This window comes from Pyxicephalus adspersus, chromosome 2, assembly GCF_032062135.1.
Source record: "Pyxicephalus adspersus chromosome 2, UCB_Pads_2.0, whole genome shotgun sequence".
Lineage (NCBI taxonomy): Eukaryota > Metazoa > Chordata > Amphibia > Anura > Pyxicephalidae > Pyxicephalus > Pyxicephalus adspersus.
In genome coordinates this window covers 84,010,942-84,029,166 of record NC_092859.1, presented here as the reverse complement: position 1 = coordinate 84,029,166, position 18,225 = coordinate 84,010,942, and the positions used below count along the sequence as shown (strand labels likewise).

Sequence of the window (18,225 nt, the reverse complement as noted above, 5' to 3'; positions counted from 1 at the left end):
CTTATATTAATGCTATTACTGTAGCGTGAATTTGTATAGGCTATTCATTTACACACAGTGTGGTCAGAGGTTGTGTGCTGCTCTACGTAGTGAATAAGCAAATTTTATTTTTGTGCTTACACACGTATTTCCTTTCTTTCAGATCATGTCTTGCTCTGCTGTTTCTTGTTTTAAATGCCTAAACAGCCCTGATTCATTTTGTTATATCTGTGGCAGTTTCGCCATTCCCAGTCAAAGGGCGAACATCAGCACATTTGTAGAGCAAGCCTATTTGGTATATTTCAAAGTTAAACTTGGTGATTGACATAAGTCTTGGGCCCCTCATAAGTGGGCAAACAATGTGAGGGTTTACGGATGTGGACAAAGGAAACACGTGCTTAGCTGCCATTTGGTATACCTATGGTTTGGTAAGAGCCAGGAGAACATTTCAGTGACTGTTACTTTTGTACAGTGAAAACTTCAGGAAATAACAAAAAATAAATGTAACATAGAGTATCCTAGTCTACCATCGACTATACGCCCAGTGGCTCGTTCAGATGAAATCCCAGTGCCAGTTTTCGTTACACTTCCCTCTCTTGAAGAATATGATTATGGTGATGAACTAGGTGACAACAATGATGAAGAGTTTGAAACTGAAGAGAACTCTGTTCATAGGGGATTTGATCAGCATGAGTTGAGTGATTTGGCACGTGATTTGGGACTATCGAAGAAGGCTTCAGAACTCCTAGCATCAAGACTGCGTGAGAAAAACTTACTTGAAAAGGGAACAAAGGTATCGTACTTTCGAACCAGAGAATTTGCATTTCTACAGTACTTTAGAACTGACAGTGGCTTTGTGTATTGTCATAACATACCTGGTTTAATGGAGGAATTAGGAATTCCAATCTTTACCTCTACTGAATGGCGACTATTCATCGATAGCTCAAAGCGGAGCTTAAAGTCCTCCTTCACAATGGCAATATATTTGGGTCAGTCCCAATTGGCTATTCAGTTTGTCTTTGTGAAGAATATCCAGATATAAAGAGTCAATGAGTTGTTGCAATATCACCAACACAATTGGGTCATCTGTGTTGACCTTAAAATGGTATGCTTCCTTCTTGCTGAGCAATGTGTATACACCAAGTATCCCTGTTATCTGTGCATGTGGGACAGCAGAGCTCGTGAGAGGCAATGGGTGGAAAGGAATTTGCCTCCAAGATCTGCCCTAAAACCAGGTGATCCAAACATTCTACATGAGCCACTTGTTGATAGAAAGAATATTATATTCCCACCTCTGCACATGAAACTGGGCCTGATGAAGCAGTTTTTTAAAGCTTTGCTAACTGAAGGAGAATGTTTCAGTACCTCATTGGCATTTCCTAGCCTGTCAGCTGAAAAAATAAAGACCGGTGTGTTTGATGGTCCACAGATTCGGCAGCTCATCAAAGATGAACATTTCATCAGAACAATGTCAGAAGTCAAAAAGAATGCTTGGTTATCATTCAAAGCCATTGGCAAGGACTTTCTTGGAAACACAGGAGCAAATAATTACACAGAATTTGTCCGGAAACTCTTGGAGAGCTACAAAATGCTTGGTTGCAATATGAGCATCAAGGTGCATTTTCTGCATAGCCATCTTTCTAACTTCCCGGAAAACCTTGGTGCAGTCAGTGATGAGCAAGGTGAACGATTCCACCAAGATTTGAAGGTCATGGAAGGAAGGTATCAGGGTAGATGGGATGTACATATGATGGCTGATTGTTGTTGGAGCATCCAGCTGGGTTGTCCTAACACTGAACAGTGCAGGAAAAGCTTTATGCTTTAAATTTTTACTTTTATTCTTTACCTAATAAATTTTCAAATTTTTAATTTTAAAAAAAAAAAAAAAATAATTTGAGTAACAACAAATCCTTTGTATGAAAAAAATACATTTAAATAAACAGTAAACACTGGTTGTGATAGCAAGAAACTGGGGTCATTTCTGGATTCACCACCCAAAAATTTAGTAAAAAAACAAGTATAAAAAATGTGTTCCCCAGTGTCATTAAAGAAAAATAGATAAATGTGATATGTAGGTTAATTCCTAATATAAACCCTGAAATAATAATTAAAGATGTGTTCATTTAATATAAACTATACTGTCCTAAAATATGAATAATAATATACTATCCTAATAACATTTTATGCAGTGCTGTAAGGAGCTGATAGGCCACTTGAGTCCAATTGGCTTGGGCCAGACATATATGAGCAGGTCCTGTGTAGGTAATAATGTGTAGAGAGAGGGTCTATGTTTTCAGTCACAAAGATTCCCCAATGTGTTGTAATATTGGTTTGTGATGAGAACTTTATATGTAAATTATTTTAGAACTGACTCTCATATGGCTTGATATTGCCCAAATCTGCTTTCATCACAGCCACACCTTAAAAATTTACCATGCTACTCTTGGTTGTCCTTGGCTGCTTTAGAATGCATGAGACAGGAAATCTGGTTTTAAACTACACATATTTTTGGGTCAGTCTAGAAGAGTCTAGGAACATTCTCAATCGGTTGTTCAGACTGGAAATTTTTGAAAGTAAAAGTCCTTGACCTACAGTAATTTCCTGTGCCTTTTGACATACTGTGACTCAATGCAAGTTTAACACTCCCTAATATATCATTACACTACTTTATAAAAATAGTTTATTATCTCAATACTTGTTTACCAATGTCAGTGCTGGCTAGCAATAAAATCATTAGTGCCCATAAATGCCTGTAAGCTGACTTCATGCTTGAAACAGATTGTTCAGGGATAACACTGAATTCTTTGGGTTATTTTATTGCAGCTGATTGAAAACATTTTCTTAGTCTTTACATAAAATGAGCATGTGTCTGAATCTGTGTTGATATTGGCCTCCCATACAACCTATGAAGAGTAGGTCCTTGAAAGTACGCACCCTCCTGTTCAGCCAATTGGCCTGAATTGGTTTATAGCAATGCTATCAGAAAGAACACGTTTATTGGGGGGGGGTGGACATGGATGACCTCATCAATATACTGCAACTACTTTTCCCGGTTCTTGCACTGAATCTGTAACTTAATAGCAATAAATAGAGCAGACATGGTATAGACTTGGCTGTGCTGTCTGATAGGGTTTCTCCTAATTACAAGATTTACTTAACAAGTTTAACAGTCTCAGGGAGGTGAAATAAATCATGTATATGCCACATGTGTAAGCTTGTTTTTCTGGAGTTCAACTGATAGAAGTTTGTAATAGTGGCTTGCATATTTCTTTAATGTCTTCTGTAAGCAGGAATGCCATGTTCTGATATACAAATGACCAGTTCTATTAAAGCGAGACTATACTACGCTACAAATTGTGAGTGGTACTGTTCTTTGTTGCACAAGAGACAGATTAAGGCCCATCTGCAATAAAGAAATTGTATCTGCCAGGAATTAATGATCTCCCCATGCAAATGCGAAGGAGCTATGTCTTTCGGATTGGCCAATCAAAATTGCTATTGCTATTTTAATAGCATATTAAAATTAGGAGTTTATACATATATATATTTTGGGGTGCCCAATTTTACTTTATTATATGTTTCATCCCACACACAATCACAAATTGGCAGCTGATGGCAACAAGAGACAAGTGTGGAGAGGAGAAAAGACGACTGGTAATTTGCCCAAATGCCCTTTGTGCCTCGAAATTAGATCCTGCAGGCTGTTTGTTGGACAGCCCTGGCTTAAATATTTGGTTTACTATGCAACTTTGTAAATATAATTACACAATTTATCTATCTTTCTATATCCTGTCTAATATTTTGATGTTTACTGAATAAAATAGGAGAAATATTTAGGACAACTTGTGTTTTTTAGATTTTTTGGTACATACTGTAAGATGTTGCTTTAATTACATTGGTCAACAAACATTTTCTTGCCAAACAGATTAAAGTCATTTTAGGTTATGTTTGATGCACTGCTACTAAATATATTATTGGTTTTGTTAGACTGGCTAAAGTTTTTGAAATAATGACCTCAATAATAACCTCATAGAAAACTAATGAAACATGAAAATTAAGCAAAACAAACTAGATATGCCTACGTATACAAAATTAAATAAATTAACTTTATGTGTAGTGGAGGGAGAATGATTTTTTACTTTCTCAGCAATTGGCTCGTTAATGTTTGCTGCACCTTTTTTCATGTTTTCCCTTGGAGGCCATGTCACTTTTTTCCAGTGATCCTGCTTTGCTCTGATATCCCACAAGCAAATGAAACATGGGTACTTTGTGTATCAACTTTGCTGTTCAAGTAGGAAGTTCAACATTTTTAAATCAACACATATGGACCATTGGTGTTCATGATAACAAAGCTTTTGTGAAACCATTTTGATATTTTCATATTCTTCAAGTTTTGTTGGGTGACCAATTAGAATTGATGCAAAGCAGTTGCCATTATGCAGTAAAACAGATTTCTAACTTAAAGTTGAACTGTAAATGAAAAGCCATCAGTCTTCTGCTCGGTATTCTGGTACTCCCATATAGGCTTAGTAGTCCAGGATTGTTACAACCAGGTCTTTGGAGTTGGTAGATAAATCCTTCGACTCCGACTCCTCTGTATTTACAGGGTTTCTCATTTTATCTTTACACTTTTGCAACCAAACTGCACAAAAAATGTAGACTCCCTAATTTATCATAAATCAATACATTTTTATTATAAATTAAATGTAACACAATATTTTTACTATTAATAAAAATATCTTAATAAAAATATATGAAATAAATTGATAATTTTTCAATTATTATGTTTTTTACTTTATATAATTTTAAAATTAAATCTTTATTTTAGGGATTTATACTAATTTTTAAAATAACAGTATTTTTCATCTTTTTGTCTTCAAAGTTGTTAGCTTTATATTTAGTATTGCACTTACCCTTATGGCCAGAGTATTAAGTAATGCAGAACATCAAAGAGTGGTAGACAGTTATCTGAATGGAAGTGATGCCTCCCAGATAACAATGGTTTTGGGTTGTAATCTTCTCAGCACCCCCTTGTAGAATAGCTGTTAGATTCAATCCAAAACTAACTCAATATATTGTTCTAAGAAACAGAATTGCTTCTGCCAGATCTTCTTTCATTGAAGCTCTTAAATCTGACTGACTTATTTTTAGAGCTGAAAATAGTCTTTCAACACTGACTTGGGAGGGTGGCATTGCTGATACAGTTTTAGCAACATCACTAATGATCCCGGGATAAACAAGGATGGCTTCTTCCACAGTCAGTTTTGATGAGTGATAATACTTTTCTACTTCTTTTAATTATTTACAAACTCCTGCTGGAATCTTTTTATTTGGATATTTTCTGGTCGTTTATCTTTCACGCATATGCAACGTCGCTTTACTGTTGAAGGTTCCATTTTGTCCAAATAGGAATCAAAGTCTAATTCCTCATTTAAAGAGGATGATCCTGAGTTACCAGTGCTTATAGCTTCATCCAGTTGGTGGTGTTCCAGGTAGTAATTCCTTCATGCGAACTGCTACATCTTAGAGGGCCTTTCTTGCAGTATGCAGTCTGGTCATCGCTCAACAAAATTCAGTTCATTGGATCAACAAAAATAGCAGCTAACAAGATTTGATTATCCATTAAGAGATTCTCTCTTTTCTTCATTGAAGGTAAAATGCCATTAGTTAATAACCCTCCACTTTTGTTTAGGCAATATTTCAAGCTTTTCCATTTCAAGAAGAATTTACCAGGTGTTAAATCTTCAGATTGCAAGCTCTTGGTGACAGTAAAAGCGTTAGAAAGTAGATTTTCCAGTGCTTTTGCTTGTGTCCACTGGCTTTCAGTTAATAAAATATTTTCATTGTCCAGTTTTTCAGGAAAGTCTTTTAGTTCAAGCAAACACTTTAACATCAAATAAGTGCTTCCCCAGCGTAATGTTTGATCCAAAATGGCATATGTTTTTGGGGCTCTGGCTGCAACAGTTACTTTGCATGACAATTGTTCAATCGATCTCTTATTCCAAGTTGCAGAGTATGAACAGCGCATATGTTGAATAGTAGTATGCTTAGATACTTCTTCAACAATGTTATCCAAAATGTCACTATTCTCTTCACTTTCTTTTTCTCTAATACATAGTCTTCCTTTAATATCTGTCTGTCACTTTCCTAATCTACTTTATTCATTTTCTCAGTTGTGCTCAACATATTATTAGAAGCATTATCTGTCACATTTGATTTAAACACATAGTCCTGCACTATTGCAAACATACATACAACACAGCACTATACACACAAATAGGCTAAAGTTCTGCACTAAACTTAGATATAATTTGTCCTATAAAGAAAAACATGCACAAACATATAGACTAAACACACAACACAGAGCCCTACATTTTACTCAGAAACATACACACAATAAGCACTGTACACAAAAAATGCATGCATTCCTGCACCATACACACAAACATAGACCTAGCCCTGCAGTTTTATCCAGAAGCATGCACACAGTCTTCCATCATATCACACACAAGCAGCCATGCAGTTTTAAAATAAACATGAACACTTACAGTTGAATCCAAAAAGCTGTTCTTCTAGGGTCTTTTAGCAGACAGAGGAAGTTGAGCAGAGGCTGCTGCCTTTATCTTTGTTTGCTGATCTTCTGCTGAAGACAGGGCAGTGGGAGGCTCCAGGGCCAGAGGGGCCACCTTACTAACTTCTTAGTAGTAGGTGGTCGGCAAAATGATTTTAAAGTTCAGCCCTGGATGGGAGCATATATGGAGAGTGCAGACAGGACACCTGAACACACATCAGGCCATAGCACTCACCTACACCTATATCATTACACATTTCACACTAGTAGAAATAGAAATATGCACTGGGCTTTATTCTTACATCAGAGAAGTTCTTAATTTTGACTATTGTTTGTGAAATAGGACATTTAAACTTGCTGTATTTTTTTTATTTATAATTTAAATTTATCAGGAGTTGAAATCAGCACATTTTTATCGCCCCCGACTCCAGGTACCCAAAATTGTCTCGGACTCCTCAGCCCTGGTTACAACGAAGTCCCCATCACCTCTGAAATATGGTAGGAGTGTCACCTCTCTTGTCCTACAAGCCGTTATTTTAACTTCCGATCTCAGACAGTTCTTTTCTTTTAGCCTGGATGCTAAAAGTTTAGATGCTTGTTTTGGCAGACTTAGGTCACATAATAAATCATTGAGCTCTTCTTGGGAGAACTGCTGGTTTGATGAAACACTTCCTTCAAATTCACTTCCACTGCTAACTCCTGGATTACACTCCAAACCCTGTATGTCCTCCATGTCAGATACAGGAATATCAGGGAGTGTACTGAACACTGGTATGGGAACATCAGCACCATGCCACACAGGTCATCTTGCTGATTACAAATCGGGGTACTCACACGTTTTTCTTGTAACGATTGAAACCTTTTACATTCACAGCACAAAATCAACAATCATTATGATGAATTTTGTGCTCTCACCATACCAAAGGTACAACCGATTTCAATCTTTTCAGTTTTTCATTTTTCCACTGATGTCGACACTCTACACAAGTTTTGCATACTATATGGGGAGCCCAATACTTATCTTTGTCCCCCAGTTTAATACCAAAATATGCAAGATATGCTTGTTACATAAATTCTGTAATGTTTCTTACATTAGGGTCATTTAAACAACTTCCTCCTGAAGAACTCCTATTTCTATAAAAAAAAAAAAAGCAGATGTATAAATAAAAAGAAGGCAAATTAAAGTTTCATGAAAAAATGCTACATTTAATATATAAAATGCAAAACATCAGTGTAACTAAAGATTGATAATAATCCGATTCTTGTATCACAAGAACTAGTGTCAACTCAATGAAACTGATTTCACTTCTGTATTCAGCAGACCTGAAATACACTAAATATATTAAAAAATCCTTGGCATGTGAATTTTTTTTGTTGAGCTGTGTTTATCAGACCTAAAAATTTAACATTAGTGGATCCTTTAAAACTCAATTCCCCAGGCTGATTTGTTGGTTCATATTGCATTGTAATTAGAGTAGACTTTAATTATGAAAAAAAAATTCAGCCACAAAGGAAATGATTTTAATTAACAATGTACTGTTTCAGAAATATTCAAGATGTGATCAGAAGATGATGGATACTGGTTGCTGTGTATAGTTTTATTTCTTGTGGGTTATTAGACCCTGGGAAAACCAAAGTTTTCGTCTTCGTAGACATACAATGCATACAAAGTTTGAGTATGCAAATTTTTGTCAGACAACTTAAGTAGCCTGTGTTGGCCTTTTATAATGTAAATCTTTGATTTTACATCTATATAAGGATATTTCAAATACCTCACTGGACCAGGAAACTTTAGAATAGATAGATAAAAAAATGGGTGCATTGCTGCCTTCATGACTAGAAATATAATATTTTTTTTCTGATTTGGTGTATATTTTATTGCTGACCAAATAGGATTACAATTAGTATATCTTGTTCTTGTAAAAACCCTTTCCTTGGAAACAGTGCCTGGAAATGTATCTAAAAAAATGAATAATTAGTCTTTACTTCTAATCGCAGTAGCAAAATATTTTTGGCACTTCCTTTTAGTTGGCTAGGAAACCTTATACAGTATCATTACAGAGTCAGTCAATTTAAAATGAAATTCCAAATGAGTAGAGTTTGGTGGGCTTGTTGACTCATTGGCTTCTCATAGACTAATTTGCACTGTCTATATTAGGGGTGCCCAAATTTTTTGGCTCGTGAGCTACTTTTTAAATGACCAAATCAAAATGATCTACCAACAATAAAAATGCTAAACGTATTAATTTTTATATATACGGAGTATGACACAGAAGTGACTGGAGCTAACGAGACATTGAATGGCAGAACATTGCACAGTCATTGCACTACAAGACTATAGTGACAGGAAAGCTACAGCTCACCTGTCATAGGAGAATGACGTGCTGCACAAGAAACCACCCAGCACTGCTCACCTCAGACTGTCCTCTCGCCTTCTCTACCTCCCTCCCCACTCCCCACTGTTACACAGAGCCTTCTCACACAGAAAGACATCCCCAGGATCCCTATAGACGTGCAGCCCGGCTACTAGTAGACAGCAGGGAGGGGTAAGCCAGGCTTCTGCGATCAACTCGGATTGCCTTTGCGTTCGACTGATAGATCACGATCACCCCTGGGAACCCATGGTCTATATAATACAAATAAAAGGCTCTACAAGGCAAAGGGGCTTCCTTTGAAAGGTATTTGCAGGAGGCATGAGAAGTATTTAGATTAATTGCCCCTCTCAAGCAATCAAACAACTAAATATTACATTTGGGTTCCCACTTTATATTTATTGTATGTTTCTTATGTTCCAGTACACCACTGTAACCCTAAACTGTTATAGTGAAGAATATGCAAGTCAGGATTCATGAAAATGGATCAGCTTAGCTATAATCACAAAGTTTTTATGGTTTTAGGTGAAAAATATAGCATAAATAAAACATACTTGGAATTACTACAATTATGGGGATGGATGTTATGTTGAAGTACATTGGAAAGCAATAAATATATATCAATGGGGCATACATGTACTCTCCATTTTTAGTAATTTATGTATTATAAGACCATTTGGTCATGTTTGCAGGATTATGAAACTTTCAGCCTTTACAGGTGGGATGCAGGTAGCTGGGGCTAAGCCAGGGATTTCAGGACCCTTCGCAGTGAGGATCAGAAGGAGGCACCATTGAGTTTTTCTGCCTCATAAATTTAAAACTACTGATCCTCTTTATGTAAATTACTGTTTACTATGCAGAATGCATTCTGCATTCTAGTCTGCCTAAACCTAGGAATCGTATGAAGCCTATATTTGTAGATGAAAATATATTTCTATCCAGTAGTGGATCAGCATATAGGCTCACAATGTATGTTTAAAATGACACATTACATCAGGTGCCATGAAATAAATGTTTGGTGAAACATATTGAGAGTTTCATACTATAGCACTGTAAGTCTTGAGAGTGATAGCACTGTAAAACTATGTATCAGATTAGGATTAATAGTTTTAAAAAAAATTAATTGCCGTATGTATATTAAGTTTTGTAGCAAGCAGCCAGAACCATATTTTTGTTCTGCCTCTGAAAAAAAAATAATTAGGCACATGGGATTTCTTACATAGTCTTTCTTTTCTTAGCAGTTGAACCTTTTAGGTAGAACATTCGAGCAAGCGTTTGATCCATAAATATCTTTAAGTGAAACCATGCAGTGCCCAGTCTGAAGGTATGACCTGGTTTGCGTAGAAAGAAATGTAATTCTTCAGCTGTGCGATTGGTTACAGCTATAAGAGCCTGAAATAACATTCTTTATCTTAAAAAACAAGATTTCCGGTCGTTTTTAACTCCTTTTTTTAACTTTTATAGGTATGAAAGACTTGAAGACCAGCTTAATGATCTGACTGACCTTCACCAGCATGAGACAACAAATTTGAAACAAGATCTGGCGAGCATTGAAGAAAAGGTTGCTTATCAAGCTTATGAAAGGTCCAGGGATATTCAGGTAAGATCTGCTATACAATGGCAGCAGCAATAATTTGTTTTAAACTTCACAGAAAAATGTGAACCAGGAGCCTTACTATAACCTTTGTTCTGTAGTGTCATGAGCAAGCAGCAATAAGAATAAAGGCGCAGAATGGAAAAGGTTATTGAAAGTGTATTAAGCTTTACTTTTGCTTCTTTCATCATATAATCAGTTTGAATTGCCTAGGTTTGTGACAATTTTTTTAGAAACATACTGGGGCTGCCTTCCTTGTGGAAATTCTGTTTGCCTGGCTGTTGTGCCAAACCATTGGCTTTAATGCTTTAAAAGTATTTACCTAGAACAAATATGCCGATCAGGGATTAGCAGTCAATTAGAAGTCTGTTTCTGAATGCTTGCTCCAGATTTATCAATTCAAAATATTAAAGCTTTAGGTCAGAGTGGCAAGCAGTTAGCATTATTAAGCAGGAATGCTCAATTGTAGCAGTCTCTATCATGACCGGTTTACCTCAGTAGAAAAATAAGCCCGATAATAAAAGGAAATTGTAAAATACATATTTTTGCAACCATCAGAGAGCTTGTAAGTGGAACTCATATTACATTTTTGTCTCCAAGAATTTTCCAAACACTGAAAACAACGTCTGATTATACCATCTTCTATTCCAGCAGCCCTGCATTGGGTCAAGTGCTGTGGTTACATGGCTGTACAGGTGGTCCCTGGGTTTACATGGGGACTGTAGGTTTGTTCTTAAGTTGAATTTGTATGTAAGTTGGAACAGGTACATTATTTTATTAAATGCAATTAGGACAGATGTTTGTCCCAACATGTTTTTAGGCTGTGTAGTGTCGGTTACTGTATAAAATGCTCACTGTGAATTAACCACAAACAAAGCAAAAAAAGAACTTTATGGAACCTAGACATTCATTAACTTCTGGAACAAGCTGTGCTTTGATATGCAAAAAGAAACAACTGCAGAGTTTGCCTTGGTCATTAAAGAGTTACAATCAAAAGACTTCTTCTGCAAGCCATGCAAACTGCCCCCCGCCCCCCCATCAAGCCTTTATCCTGCACACAAGCAAGCAGGGAAGCCCTGTTGGTATCTAGGAGTCGTCCATTTGCCAGATGTCTTTAACTCGGGGACTACCTGTATAGGCTTATAGAAGTACAAGACTGCATGGCTTCAGTTGACAGCCCATATAAGTCTTTGCATTTGACAAGCTCAGGTTCCTATGATATAAACCAGTGTTTACCATTCCAAATTCCATGAAGCCCAGGGTTCCTCCAGAGGTTGCCAGGAATTCCTTGAGCAATGAGCAGTTTGTGGCTCTTAGGTCAGTTTAACAGCTACCGTGGATCTTTTTGTGTCTTTAATGTACTATGAGCTATGGATATAGTAATTTAAGCAGGGGTTCCCTGAAGACCTGAAACTTATCTCAAGGGGGTCCCCCATGTTAAAAATGCAAGAGAAACACTTATGTGAACAATAGGGGTACTGCAGTTCTCTGCCATTTGGTAGGCTGAAATCTGCAATCTGAGGTCTTTCTTTCAAATAACCCTTGGTTTTTATGAGGGTTTAGGAAGAGCATTTACTAAAATATATTATTCACATTTATTTTTAAAACCTAATCTATATATGGCTAACAGATGGGTTTATGTCTCCCTGGCACAGGTTACAGGAATACCAGTATTCCCAATGCTGCACCTATGCACAAATAGGTACATGGCATTTGCATGTTACATCTCCCAATTCCAGTTGACACTTTTTAGCAGGATTTTTAGAAAACCTGTGTTCAGTACTAAATGCTTTTGATGGTCAAAAACACCATCTATTACATTTTAAGTATATTAATCATTCTGAATTTTACATCTTGCTTATTATCTTATTCATAACATATGGATTACACCTTTGCTGCAAGCTGTGTTTAATTGTTGCACCATATGGTCAGCATAACTGATAATGTTACCTTTACAAACTAGGTTCTTGTATTTTTGTTTAAAATTATTGCTGTATAAGAAGTAAAAATTTATCACAATATGTACATAGTTAAAACAGAGTGCACTGTACATTCCTTACCAAGTGATTAGAATGTTTCTTGATTTAAACCTCAAATAATTGTAATTTAAATCTCAAATATTTGTAATTGTATCAATTAAAATGTAAAATGATAGGAAATAGAGAGCTGTATGTTTCCTATTCTGTACATATATTTGCAGGAGAAATGAACATCTTAGGGACATAAAGAGTTATGTTGCATATCAAAAAGTAATCATCACATTTATATTTAGGGTTATTTGAATATGCCTATTCATGTCAAGTCCAACCAAGTTCTTACACTCTACAAATTGATTATGACTGGAATTAGATCTACAAAATCTTGTAAACCTATGTTTACACGACGGGGGAACTATTTCTGACCTCTCATTCTGAATGTGCTAGTTTCAATACTTTGAGCCTCTGACTAGGAAGTATTCCTTACTTTCCTGATCTGTAAACTTGTCACAGGTTAGATCAGTAATGACTTTGGAGCCAGTGGGCCACCCTATCAACCAGAAAACAACCACTTTTATCAGTAGTGACATCTAGTTTTTTCAGTGTATTGACTTGGAATTAGGATCTCCTCTATTTTCATGTCATTTATTTCTTTCCTCCCTGCCTTTGTTTTTGTTATTTATCAGTAGACAACTGAACTGAAAATACGTTATCTTAATGCCACACAGGATCTGACACATAATGGAATGGGTACTATGTTTTTGTCTTGTTCACATTAATTAACAGACTGCACCCTCCTGTGACTTGGGTCTTGTTTGGTCTTGAAGAGGGGGGGTTCTGGTATTTGGTTGCAGACCAACATTTTTTCTAATTATGGTTCTGTAATTAGGCTGTGTACAGATACTAGATTTTCCTAACCCAAAACAGTGGCCTATGATCATCTCAGAAGAAAGTCTATTGTTAGTACAACTGTCTCTTGACATAGCTTACCATACCACCCTTATAAATGACAGCTATTTTACTAAGCTGGAGGACACCCTGGGAAGCCTTGCACTCAATATCCCTTCTCTCTTCTTGATAAAACATAAACTGTATAATGTCTGTACAAGAATTGTTTGTTCCTACAGTCACCCTAAACAATCACAGGCGATTGGTTTTTTGGGTGCAATGATTGAGCATCTGTACAAGACTTTGATCTATTTATTGGGTTTGTTATCCATAGCTCCTCCCAGGATTCACACATCTAATAAATATAATGTGATTCTTAGATGAAACATTAACAAATAGAGTACAAGTGTTTTATATGGGGTTGGACTTCTTGCTTAAGATGCTATGACCTGCCTGCCTGCCTATGATCTGTTTTAGCATAAGCAACATTCTCTGTGTAGTAGTTTTGTAGCATGACTTGTATGAACTTATATGACCACAACGGGCAATATTAACTTTATTTTTATTCTCTTTGTCTTTAATAGGAAGCTTTGGAATCCTGCCAGACCCGTGTCTCCAAACTGGAGTTGCACCAGCAAGAACAGTTAGCTGTTCAGTCTGAAACAGTGAATGCCAAAGTACTCTTGGGCAAATGTATAAACATACTTGTGGCCTTAATCACTGTTGTCCTGGTTTGTGTGTCAACTATTGCAAAGTTCACAGCACCAATGATGAGGAGCCGTTTCCACGTCTTTTGCACTTTTTTTGCAGTAACACTGTTTGCAATTTTTTGTAAAAACTGGGACCACATAGTAGGTGCTTTAGAACGGCTTATGTTGTCGAGATGAACACTTTGGCCTGTGTGAACAAACTTCCTATAAAGACTAGAAGTTGCCTTTTAAGTGGATTTATTTCTCTATTTCTACATTGCTTTGTAGACTGTTTATTTAAACCACTTTTGGCATGCTAACTTTCATATGTTGCCTTAAAGTTGCATAAATGAATTCCTTTCTTTAGGTGACAGCTGTGAGGAGAGAAACCAGTAAAGGTGGATATTCCATGCAAGAAGCATCAACAATCATTGTGTTTGTCCTGTGGATCTCTGTTGTGCATATCTTTGCTTCATGTACAGTTGATTTTGCCTACCAAAGGTTATCTTGGTTACTGTAATATTTGTCAGGTTTGGTAAAAGAAACTCAATGGGACGTTTGTTTAATACAATGTTTGTTTAAGTACATTCACTTGTGCATTGTTTTTGCATTTAACTGTAACAGAATGTTTAAATCCCTATTTCTATACAATGACTTCAAAACTTGAACGTTGTCAAAAAGAACATGAACATCAGGGGAGGCACCAAAGAAGGAGCTTTGTTCTTGTAAAATGACATGGTGAAAGTTGCTGTACCTGTGTTTGCCATCCAGATTTTTTCCTCATTTTAAAACCCGCACCTGAAAGATTATAACTTGTTTATGTCAAACACCACACACCTATGTCTAATAAAAAAAAAAGCCCAATATATTTCTTAATACTTCACTACAACAAATGCTTTTAATAGATGGTTTAGATCCTTTGGACTTCAGGGCAATATAGTCCTAAATAAACTGCACAATTTCTAATCTATTTCAAAATTGTCTCAGGAAAACCCACTTCTTTCTTACAAAACTTGCTGAAAAGTTTTTTTCTACAACATGCAAGCAGATTTAAAATAAACGAATACAATGAATAAACAAGTCACTAATCACATTCACACATTTCTTTTGATGCAATTACATATCTATCATTAACTACAAAGTTTTTAGTGATGTGTGTAGTAGGTTCGTCAGCGAGGCCTTTTTTATTCTTTTAGTAGAAGAGACCCAACACGGGAAAAGATTGATGCACAATGGCAAGTTGGACTTAAAAGTTAGCCAAACACAGGGATTTGTGGACGACTAAAATAAGCATTTAGTTTTTTTGTTTGTTTTTTTTTTTTTTTTTTCCTATTTGGTTAGAGCCCCACCTCAAAATAATGACAACACTGCAGCCTTCCTCCAGACTAGAACTTATTGAACGTGACATTTCTAGCCAAGCTGATGCTGTTTGTAGTCTGGGTGGCTTAATTTATGGAGGGATGTTTGGAGTGGCTATTTTGTGTAATATCAAGTCTTTGTACAGAGGTTTAATATTCATGAAGTATATATTTGTTGCCCTGCCAGTATAGAGTATGTAATCCGCAATGTTTACACTGAGTAGTCATTTACACAGAAAGGATTTAAACCATTGTAGCATTCAGTCTTTCATGTATGTACAGTTAAATTTTAGGCACGAGTTGCATATTTCAAAGCTGTGAAAACAGTTTTTTTTTTCCGTTACGTGAATTATGCAAAAGGAAATAGCTATTTGTTTATTCTGTATGCCGATATAGTGTATTTAGAGGAAAGTTTCTTTATAACATTCTTTATCCAACAGAAAGAAAGGCAGGTGACATAGAATGGACAAGTAGGTTGGAATACTATTGCTCTGGAGAGGCATGAAATCCATAAGGATGAAAGTTGAGAAGAATGGGACCCCTTTTACCCATCCTCCCACTGCATGTACCCAGTTTCTAATAGGACCATAATGCCAAATGCTTGTTTTTATTTTGACCGCACTACATGCTCACAGTGCACAAATAAATAAAACTTCCCATCCATTCCGGTAACAGTTTAACTATTTTTAACCTTAAGAGAAGGGGCAGAGAAAAAAAGAGGACCAGAGCACCTAGCATTAGGACAAAAATACAAAAAGGGAAATGGGTCATCTTCTACAACATATCTGTCAACAGACCCTGCCCTGGGTAAGTGAATGCACCACCCAAAAAAAAAAAAAAATTGCCCCAACCCCTAACAAATATTTATTACAATTCAACTATTCAGAGTGGGCAAAACCACTAACAACCTAGAAAAAGTTTGACATCATTGTACGCCAGAAACACTAATCACAACAGTGCTGTAAATTTAGAGGAAAATAAAAAAAATCCCAGAGCATGTCAAGAAGAACAAAACTTTTGCTATATTCAGAAGCTTTAGGAGTGCTTGCTGGCCAACTATAGTTCCTGTTTGTTTTCTGCGGACACCAGGGACCAGTCACGATAAAGGACACTGGTCAAGTCAATGAAGATTAAATAGGATGAATAGGCTAGAGATTTGCATGCCAGCAGTTATTCTGCACTACAAACACACATTGATTTTTTGTTGATGAGATCTTGCACTATACATGTCTTCTTTGAAGGATTTTATATCCCAAAAGTTTGATTGATTTGACAATGAATGATCCAGTCTTACATAGTTTTTATGCATTAGCATAGAAGATGTTTATCAGTTTTCACAAATAAAACAAAATTGCATTAGCACACCTAATTAACGTTTTAGCAAAGCCCTTGAAAGCCAATAAAGAATATGATATTTTGGTACTGAAATCTGATTAAAAAAATATTTAGGTACACAGATTTATATTCTAATACATATATTTTATATAGGCCAGAAAATATTTTACTTCAGTGAAAAGGGGCCTTTATCTTGCCAGCTTTTTTACAAACAAATTTTAGCTATGATAATTTGTCCTCTAAGGGGCCTAAAGGTATAAGATTAATGGTGCTAGATTGAGGAGGGGGTCAGGGACATTACTAGGAAAAGAAACAAACACTTTAAATATTGTTTAATTAACACAGGGATACCAAACGTAAAATAAAAAAAAAAACATTCAGTTTCACTTTGAGGTGGCTGCAGTTTTTCCAGTGTCTTTTACATGTGATTTTGGACAAGACTATTGTATAAGGAATATACCTTATTTACAAATACAGTATGTTTCATGGCCTACAATGTTGCGGCTCACTATGACACATATGCCATGCATGTGGTACACTTCATTAAAATACATTTTTTTGGCTGTGATGGTACTTTGGCACCCCAAATAAAATGCACATGACCACATTCATGGAAAAGTGAAGGGTTGAAAACACCAAATTAAGCAAATTTTTAAGTTATACATTGTCTGTGGCATCATTCACAAAATATTAAATTTCCAAAATATATTCTACCTATTGTCAGCATGCTTTTTTCCCTGTGCTCTGCTGGATGCAATGTAGTCAGAAAATCAACAAAGAATTTAGTTTGGAGTACAATCCCAATTCAAATATTGTATCACAATTTGTAAAGCACCACCTATTCTTAAAAGAGTTAAATTTGACTTGCACATTAAACTCGTTCATGCAAACAGGTAGAACATTTTAAAACATAAAAAGCTCTGCAAAGTCTATTCTCCTTCTAGCCATGATATAGACCTCAATGGACATACAAGATGATTCCCAGTAAATCGAGTATACTTAAAAGCTGACATAAAGACTGATTTACTTTAAAGCTTTTTCCAATGCACATTTGTTAATAAAAATGCTTAAATACCCATAAAAATGGGGTGGTCACTATTGGCTTCATAGGTGGGATCTGTGGGAGGTAGCCAATCACTGCCTCTACACACACGGTTCCAACCCTTGCTATGGCTATAACCATTTGGTGGCCAGAAAGAAGTCGGTTGTTTTGCTCCTCTGTTCTAAGTAGGAGTAGTCATGTTATTTGTAATTTTCGGTCATATTTTACAGATCACAAATACTATAAGACCAAGGGATTATATGTTGCCTCTATTTGTTTAGTGTTTACCATATTTTCTGTCATCTGCATTTTCTCTTATTTAAGCGATCCTAAATAGGATATAAAGACCTTATGTACTGTCCAGTTTAGAAATATTGGCTTGTCTTATGGAATGAAATGACTGACAACTGTGATTGTTTAT

At 36.1% G+C, this 18,225-nt stretch overlaps 1 protein-coding gene across 1 annotated transcript in view; it reads left to right on the top strand.

The window, feature by feature from the left end:
• The window catches only part of TMCC3 (transmembrane and coiled-coil domain family 3), a 47,529-nt gene extending 32,594 nt beyond the window's left edge, over nt 1-14,935 (top strand). The window contains exons 3-4 of the mRNA XM_072401262.1: nt 10,387-10,522; nt 13,965-14,935. Coding sequence (XP_072257363.1) covers nt 10,387-10,522; nt 13,965-14,267 — 439 coding nt within the window. The 3' untranslated portion in view covers nt 14,268-14,935. The remainder of the gene's footprint in view (nt 1-10,386; nt 10,523-13,964) is intronic.
• The last annotated feature ends 3,290 nt before the right edge of the window (nt 14,936-18,225 follow it).